The sequence below is a fragment of the Aplysia californica genome, unplaced genomic scaffold, assembly GCF_000002075.1.
Source record: "Aplysia californica isolate F4 #8 unplaced genomic scaffold, AplCal3.0 scaffold00416, whole genome shotgun sequence".
Lineage (NCBI taxonomy): Eukaryota > Metazoa > Mollusca > Gastropoda > Aplysiida > Aplysiidae > Aplysia > Aplysia californica.
In genome coordinates, this window is record NW_004797686.1 from 594,571 (window position 1) to 603,981 (window position 9,411).

At 44.0% G+C, this 9,411-nt stretch overlaps 1 protein-coding gene across 1 annotated transcript in view; it reads left to right on the top strand.

Annotated features, from left to right (window-relative positions):
- LOC101847358 overlaps positions 1-9,411 on the top strand; it is a 30,203-nt gene that overhangs the window by 11,159 nt on the left and 9,633 nt on the right. The window contains exons 13-16 of the mRNA XM_013085881.2: positions 4,753-5,005; positions 5,956-6,080; positions 7,135-7,258; positions 8,263-8,448. Coding sequence (XP_012941335.2) covers positions 4,753-5,005; positions 5,956-6,080; positions 7,135-7,258; positions 8,263-8,448 — 688 coding nt within the window. The remainder of the gene's footprint in view (positions 1-4,752; positions 5,006-5,955; positions 6,081-7,134; positions 7,259-8,262; positions 8,449-9,411) is intronic.

The following is a 9,411-nucleotide window of genomic DNA, read 5'->3' on the forward strand; positions in this document are numbered from 1 at the left end:
GGACGAAGTAACCATCTGGAAAATTTCCCTTGTAATCATCCGCTCTTGCTTGTTAACGCTTGCCAGTCTACCTAGCATAGATCCCTCTTTGAAGAAATTCTAAGTTTTGACGAAAAGTTATTCTTTAATTTCTTTATATAACGTACTTATAATTATAACAATCCATCGATGGGGAACACAGCTGGGACCCACCTAGCGTTGATATCAGGTACAGACTGGTAGTCTTCAACCCTCGTAGGCTGCAGGTAACAACAAAAACTAGTATGATGCATGTCTGTGAACTGCTATTTGCCGATGATTGTGCATTCCTTGCTCATGAAGAATCCACCTTGCAAAACTGTGTTGATCATTTTTCAAATGCATGTGAGAACTTTGAACTTACAATAAGCACAGCAAAGACAGAAGCTCTCTTCCAGCCTGTCCAAGGTGATACGCAGACCCTCTCTCCCAAAATCCAAATACATAGAACAACACAGAACAATGTTGACACACTGGCAAAGCTTCCAGGAAAGCATAAGATATGGTGTCTACAGTTTGCCCTCTACCCTCGGTTGGCGTGGCCACTGATAATGTATGAAGTTGCTCTGTCAAGAGTTGAGATGATCGGAAAAAAAGTGTAACAGCTACATCAGGAAGTGGCTGGGGCTGCCCCGTACCATTAACACGTCATCCCTGTACAGACATAGAGGTGCGCTTCAACTGCCTCTCACGTCAATCGTGGAGATCTACAAAGCAGGCAAGATTAGAACCGTTTTGATGTTGAGAGAATCAAGGGATAAGGAGATCAGTGGAAAACCTCCAGATGTCAAAACAGCCAGAAAGTGGAAGGCAGAAGTTGCAGCTGACGAGATCATCTCTGCATTGGAGCATGGCGACATTGTCTGTCCAGCGCAACCTGACAGATTAGGGCTAGGTAATGGCGACTTTAGACCTTTCAGGAAAATGTCTCAGCGAGACAGAAGAAAAGCTGCAACAAGACATATGCAAACGATGGAGGCAGAGAGGCGAGAAATTCATCTCATCCAGTGTAGCCAGCAAGGACAAATGACCAGATGGGAAAAGCATGTAGTGGAAAGAAAAGTCGGGGGGAGTGACATCTGGAAGTTGAATACATCAAGGCTAAGCTTTCTTATCCGGTCTACGTATGATGTTCTGCCTTCCCCGGTGAACCTTGTCAGATGGAAGGTACAGGACGACAACAAGTGTAGATGCGGTAAGCTAGGAACCATGAAGCATATTTTGTCAAACTGCAATCTGGCCCTTAACAGATACACCTGGAGGCACAATGAGGTGCTGAAAGTGCTCACGACAATGGCGACAAAACAGGTGGAAGAAGGAAAATATGCCCCCAAGATACAGAAGCATGGACCCACCAAGATTGCGTTCGTTCCGCAAGGAAGCAAGGTTACCAAATGAAAGAAAGCGAACGAAGCTATGGAAGACCAGAGCGGAGGCACATAGGAGGTAGCCGCTGACTTAAAGAGCTTTGAGAGATTTTTCCCCATTCCAACTACGAAAAAGCCAGACATTGTGTTATGGGAGGAAAAAGACAAAGAGGTGCACTTGGTAGAGCTCACTGTGCCCCACGAGGACAATAAATATGCCGCTCATGAGCGGAAAGAAAACCGTTACGAGGCACTTGTCGAGCAATGTGAGGAGGCAGGATGGAATGCAACCCATTTTCCGGTAGAGGTAGGATGCAGAGGTTTTGTAGCAACAAGCGCCTGTAAGTGGATGAGAGTGGCAGGACTTACTGCAAAGAAAAGCAACGAACTCACAAACTCCCTTCAGGAGACAGCAGAGAAAGCCAGTCACTAGATCTGGTTGAAGCGAGAGGACCCAGGCTGGAATGAATCCTAAAGTTGGCAGCAGAGGAAAACAGTCGAACTAACATGGAGACCTCACATCGGTGAGGGGGCTCGGTGCGTCAGAAAAGCTGTAGAGAGGAAGAGCCCGAAACAGCGACGTATTCTCTCCTGATGATCTCCATGCTAGAGTCCGGGATACGGAGCGTACGGCGGTGAGCAGTGCATACGGCTGTTTAGACTACTTACTTAAAAGTATGTTGGCTGTTCACTATCTTCAAATGTCCTCATCGATGCAGAAATACCTTTACGTTTGACTAAAGCTAGTGCATCCTTTGGAAGACCCAGATCAAGAGTTTGGGACTGCTGTGGCATCTGCACAGATACAAAGTTGAAAGTCTACAATGCTGTTGTCCTCCCAACCCTGTTGAATGGTGCCGAGACCCGGAAGGTGTACGAAACCCATGCCAAGCAGCTTAACCATTTCCATATGAGATGCCCCAGGATAATTCTTGGCATCAAATGGTAGGATAAAATACCAGATACCGAAGTTCTCAATAAGGCAAATGCCAATAGTCTGCTTTCTAAGCCATATCATAAGAATGCCTCATTTCAAAATCTGAAATGCAGCTATCTGAACTGTCCTCAGGGAATGGTAAGGTTGGCGCACCATAAAAGCGCTACAAGGACACCCTGAAAATGTTTCTGAAGGACTTCAACATAAATCGACATAGGAGAGCCTTGCCCCTAACAGAGCCAGCTTGAGAGCAGCAATCACAGTTCGCAGCAAATCATATGAGGTTTCACGAATAATGCTGACCCCAACAGAGAAGCCCACAAGTTGCGCACATTCACAAGTGGAAGTGGAGCCCAGGATGCTCAAAATGTGGCAAACCTTTCTCTGCTAGAATTGGTTTCATCGGCCACTTCAGAAGCCACAAGTCATCGTATTCTTCTCTTTCGCTGGAGAAATATTCTCCTCTGTGGATGTATTGGTCATCCTCAGACATTGACAGACGGTATATTATTATTATATAATGCACAATTTACTTTTCCCTTCTTTGTGTCTTCTTCTTCTTCTTCTTCTTCTTCTTCTTCTTCTTCTTCTTCTTCTTCTTCTTCTTCTTCTTCTTCTTCTTCTTCTTCTTCTTCTTCTTCTTCTTCTTCTCCTCCTCCTCCTCCTCCTCCTCCTCCTCCTCCTCCTCCTCCTCCTCCTCCTCCTCCTCCTCCTCCTCCTCCTCCTCCTCCTCCTCCTCCTCCTTCTTTTTCTTCTTCTTCTTCTCCTCCTCCTCCTCCTCCTACATCTTCTTCTTCTATCCCGCGGTTGGGGCAACCGTGGGGGCACTACTGCAACTACAAACCAGCTCTCGCCATTCCCATCTCCTTCTCTGCCTTCCTCTCTTTCTCTTTCCTTGTACGGTTCCTTGAAGGATTGTTTTGGCAAGTCCTGTGGATCTTCTGATATGCCCATAGCATTTTAATTTTCGTCTCTTCACTGTGGTCAGTAGATATTCATGCTGCCCCACTGCTTTGGTGATTTTCTTTCGTACCTCAGCATTTGAAACGTGCCTTTATCTCCGCCTGTTAATATAGATGTGCGAATGTGCAGTCTTTTCGTGCATCTTGGTTTGCAGATATCAATGCTCGAGGTTATCAAGATATAATATACACTTTAAGAGGGATGACAGCAGTCAGTCTTGATCAGTGCTTGTCAATCTGCGCGATATCGTCCACTGATGGGCGACGTGTTCGTTTGGTGCGCAGTGGGGATCACATGGATAGTAGCAGGAGCTATTTAATACCCCGCTTGGAAATACATAGGTCATCATTGTCCACACGTGGGAGAAAGCGCGAGTCCACGACTCCGTCGGGGGAAAGGGGAGGTGAAGCCACCTCAAGAGAGGGACAAAAAGAGAGACCTAACCGTCAGACAGAGAAGAGTGTTATCGCAGATAAGATGCAACACGAAGAGCCCCATCCAGCAGGCATAAGTACATGCAATAGGCTCCGCTCCCAATGATTCCTGTCTGGCGTGTGGCACTGTATGAGTGCCCGCAAGGGGATGCACATTGAGGCCCGCTTATGGAGAACAACGCGAGACCGGACTTGGTTGTACTCTGGACGAGGCCACACGAGCTTGCCTCTTACCTGTCTGCCTGCGGCAGATTGCCGCCCTCCTAATGGAGGTCAGCCAGAGGCAGGAAGGAAGGAGATACATAGGTCGACGGTACGAAAATTATAGCCTCTTAAAGGTGGCAAAAGTAGACGCTGGCTATACAAAGGTTGACGAGCACTGCTCTAGGCTGTGTTTGTTATCGTTTTAATCTGCTGCTCTGTTGCTGATTAATTGAAAACGTCAATTTATCATGGAAATTATCGTCTCATCGGCATCAAAGATTCAAGTAATAATGAAAATTAGATCGATTTAGCACACCTGAGTTTTGAATCCACAGGCTGTCTATTTTTTACTTTCAGGAAAATGTTTACTGGAAGTTCTTTTCTTCACGCATTACCATTGACACAGTCAAAAAGAGGTTGTTCGGCTGATCAAGTTGATCACCGATGGCCTCGTTGGACGGCCATTACGATTACCTTGGATTTAACTAATCAAACTTACCCAGTCAGTATGGTAAAAAAAAAATAGACCATAACTTTTTATCAAATACTTAGAATTAATTCCATTCGTGGTCTATGCGCGGTTGATTGGCTTTATAAAACTGTCTAAACGACATGGCATAGCTGACTCGAGGAGTAAATTCTTAGTGCCAGATTAGAAATCTATGAATCATTTTCATTATTCTCGTACTCGTATCATTTCTTTTCCTTCAACGACATTCTCAACAGTCTCCTTTGAAATCCTCATAATTTCTTTTCCTTCCACGAAATTCTCAAAAGTCTCCTAAGAAATTCTCATACTCAATCAAAACAAAAGTTCCTTATTCCCCAGGTACCATCGATTCACCGACTTGAAAAAGCAGAATCCTCAGCTGAAGACCATGATCGCTGTGGGCGGCTGGAACATGGGCTCGGCTCCTTTCGCGCACATGGTCGCCACTGCAGCTACTAGGAAAACGTTCATTGACGACGCAATCAAGTTCCTCCGGTCTCACAATTTTGACGGCCTTGATTTGGACTGGGAATACCCTGGGGCCAGAGGAAGTCCTGCCGAGGACAAGCATAGGTTCACGTTGTTGGTTCAGGTAGGAGTTGTAAGGTACAGAAAAGAACTCGCGAATAGCATACGCTAAACACACATTATTATAAGCTCAGTATGCCCTCAGGCAGACAGGCAGACAGGCAGGCAAGCAGGCAAGCAAACAAACAGACACATGCTCAGTCTAGCACACACACACACACACACACACACACACACACACACACACACACACACACAAACACACACACACACACACACACACACACACACACACATAAAAATACACTCATACACACTTGTACAAATGCAAACGAGCGTTCAGAGATGAACAAATGAACACGAAGAGAAGAGAAAAAAGAAAGAAGGGAAAACATGAATAGGAAACAACGAAAGAATATGGTGTCAAAATGGGAGTTAATATTGGATGTGACCTTCAGATTGCCCAAATAGCTGACATTCTGACAATTTAATCAAATTCTCTAAAATTAAACGTGTTTGCCTATCTACGTCACATTAATTGATTGCAATTGTTTAAAATCGTGGCCAACAGTCAAATAGAAGCCTGCTCCGTGTCACAGGCCTTGGTTTTGTTGTTGTTGTAGTACTTGTTGTTGCTGTTGTTGTTATTGTTGTTGTTGTTGTTGTTGTTGTTGTTGTTGTTGTTGTTATTGTTGTTGTTGTTTTTGTTGTTGTTGTTGCTTTCATGGTTTTTGTTGTTTGTTTGCTTTGTTTGTTTATTTGTTTTCTTTTCTTTTGTGCATTGTTGTTGTTATTTTTTGTTTTGGCGGGATTTAGGGCGGGGTGGGGGGGGGTGCTATTGGCTCTAATGAACTTGCTCCCCGGTAAAATTTGATAAAGAACAGCTTTGGTGTGTTTAGCAAAGAGTTGAATTTGATAAAGAGTTCTTTGGCCGACACCATTTACTCACCCGACCACTGGCAGTTCGAGTTAATTTGACCTATAAGCATCCGTTTTTACTTCTCTTGGCCCCAGGAACTGGCTGACGCCTTCACCAAAGAAGCGGCTACTTCTGGCAAACCTCGACTCCTTCTCTCAGCTGCTGTCGCTGCTGGAAAGGACAAAATAGAAGCAGCTTATGAAATCCCCGAGATTGGAAAGTAAAGTAGCATATAAATCCTCTTTCTGTTGTACAAAAAAACCATCATTATTAACCGACTTCGGTGGTGAAGTGGGTGGGCACTTTGCCATGGCTCGTAGAAGACACAAATTCGATTTTTGTGAGGGGAGGTTTTGTTATTGAGTAAGGTGTATCTCAGTCTGTCTGCTGGACAATTATATCCCTGTCATTCTAGGTTGGCCTTGACAGATCGGGTCGAATCAAGCCACCTCTTACATGGTTTCAAATGTGTAGATGGGGTCATATAAAACCTATAATTATAAAAACTTTTAACATACATCTTTCAAATTTCCGTGTTATATTCTCAAATGATGATCCATTGTTGGCCAAAGAACTATCCTATACGTTCAAATGGTAGTTTTTTCAAAAACAGTACACAAACTTTGGAGCACTCACCGTTCAATCTACCCATCTATTCATTAGTTTACTGCTTGGCTGACTAATCCTCCTACCTACCTACCTACCTACCTACCTACCTACCTACCTACCTACCTACCTACCTACCTACCTACCTACCTACCTACCTACCTACCTACCTTCCTACCTACCTACATACACATCCTCACAAGTACCCATCTATCTATTTACCCACCAACTTAAACTGCTACCTTCCTACCTACCTATCTACCTATCTACCTACCCATCCACACACCCACGAACCCACTCAATTACATACCTAGATGCTTGTACTTACTGCCCAAACTGCCCATCCATTCTTAAAGCCTCTACTTAGCCGGTCAACCTACCTACCTACCTATCTACCTACCTACCTACCTACCTTCATACCGGCGAACCGACCAATCTACCGACTGATCTACCTGCCAATTGACTGACTGAGCTACTTATCTATCTACCTACCTATTGAACTACTGACTTACCTATCTACCTACAGACATATACACTATACACCCGCCCATACACCTAACTGTGTACATACTTACCTCACTTACCCTCCTATCTATAACCTACCTACCTATCTACCTATTCACATACCAACTTACTCATCCACCCACCCACTCATCAATCCATCACAGGAGTCTTGACATGTTCAACGTGATGACCTATGACTTCCACGGAGTTTGGGACAAGACGGCGGGACACAACAGTCCCCTCTACGCCCACCCGAACGATACTGGAATACAGGCCGATTACAACATTGTAGGTTGTCTACCAACTTTGTTTGTATTGCATCAAGATTGGTCAAACGAGGGTGGTTACAGGGTGTTACGGATAGGATCGTGCGCAGGCACCTGTCTGAAATCGAAGCTGATGCTTCTGACAAAATTGTGTATGATCTTATGCTCTAGATAAAACATTATAACTGAAGTCTTGTGAAATAATTCTGACGTACTTTTTCTCCACCCAACATGATGATCATGCTTTTTGTTCGATTGTTTTTTTGTCCTGCACATTAACTAAAAAAAGGGTTATTTATCTTACCCCCCCCGTTTATTTTCCTCCAAGCTTTTATTAATAGGATATATAAGAGCTGCGGTTTAGAAGTTTTACTAGAAAGCGATATTCAAAAGAAAGAAAGGAGATGGAAGATAGAAACGAAAGAAGTTTGATGTTTGGAAAGAAAGAAAGAAAGAAAGAAAGAAAGAAAGAAAGAAAGAAAGAAAGAAAGAAAGAAAAAAAGAAAAAAAGAAAGAAAGAAAGGAAAAAAGAAAGAAAGAAAGGGCAAACCACACCAGATTGCCCACCCACCACCCGTATGCAAAATGGCCAAGACTTTTACCCTTTATACAAATCAAGTTCTACGCAAAATGAAAAAAGAAGGGGGAAGAGGTAAACGTAGACACGAAGAGCTAGACATTCCATATGTGGCCTCTTAATGTGGAGCACGCCGTGTGGAAAATTAAAGAGTAAGCACCCGTTTCCGGACATTACTTTTAAATTCCCGACCAAAACGAAACAAAACTAAATGAAACCAAAAGAAGCCGCATAAAGAACAAAGCAAGACGAGACTCCCCACCCAACTTTCGTCACAACAACAACCCCAAACCCCCGAACCAAAGGTCACAAACGCTTAATTTCAACACTATCATTTTTTTAAAAAGATGTCTCGGATGTAAAAGTTTCTTTTCTATCCGACCCCCCACCCTCACCCCCTTTCCCAAATCCCTACCCATTCCCTTCTATCACTCAATTAATTTCCCCAGGACTCTGCTATCAATTACTACATCCAACACGGAGCCCCAAAAGAGAAAATAAACCTTGGCTTGACAACCTACGGTCGAGGTTACGTCCTGGCTAACGCCAGCCAAAATAACGTTTACGCCCCCATCACGGGACCCGGCCCTGCAGGAAGGTTCACCAGAGGGAAGGGCATCAAAGCTTATTACGAGGTGAGTCCCTCCAGTTGATGTGTTAACGGCTGGAGAGATTAATCACGGTGGCGGGGTCACCCGTGTGACAATGTTCCCCTTAACTACGTTTTATTCAGACTTGGTGGTGAAAATGGTGAAATGATAGAGGTTTAACACCGCAATCAACACTGTTAGGTTATTTCAGAGGCGGGACCTCCGAGTTTAACGTCCATCTCTGAAAGGACTGAGCTAAATGGGAAATTCGTGTAAAGTGTACAACGTCGGACCGAGCTCAGGCTCAAACGCCCGAACCCGCAATCTCACGATTACGAGTCCTGTAGCCTAACCACCAGGCTACCGACGCCATAGACTTGGTGGCTCCGGGCAAAACAATAAGATTTCACCCTTAGTTGTTCCTGATTACTATTGTTTTCTGTAATTCTTAATGTTAATCAAGTGTTGTTTTCAAACTTAGAATCCTTTCCACTTTGTAACCACGTTGTACATGTACATGTATTAGATTTGTTCTGATGGACAACAGCACTTCCGGAAGACGGGCCGTCGAGCAAAACAAACATAGCGTACCCAAACAAGATGAGCTGTCGTCACGCAGGGGAATAAATAAATATCCGAGCACAAAGCAAATAAGGATGTTTCTAGTACATGTTTTAGTACAAAATGACCTCAAAAGTACAAAATTACAGAAAACAATAGTTATCTGGGGAATCTGAGGGTCAAACCTTTCTTGATTACCCAAACCCACTATGTCTGAATACAACTTTGTCATCTGGACAATCGTCAGTCTTGCTTGGTTTGTTGGTTTGGGGGTAATTCGTTTGTGCTTCATTTCTGCTCGGGAAATGCTTAGTGCAATACCCCTTCGTCAAATGTAATGTTAATGTGTTGAGAATGTTCTACAATCATTACAACCGGTCATTTTTTTCACAATGTTGCTATGATAGTTTGTTCAGAGGACGAACACTTCCTCCCCCCCTCCCTCCC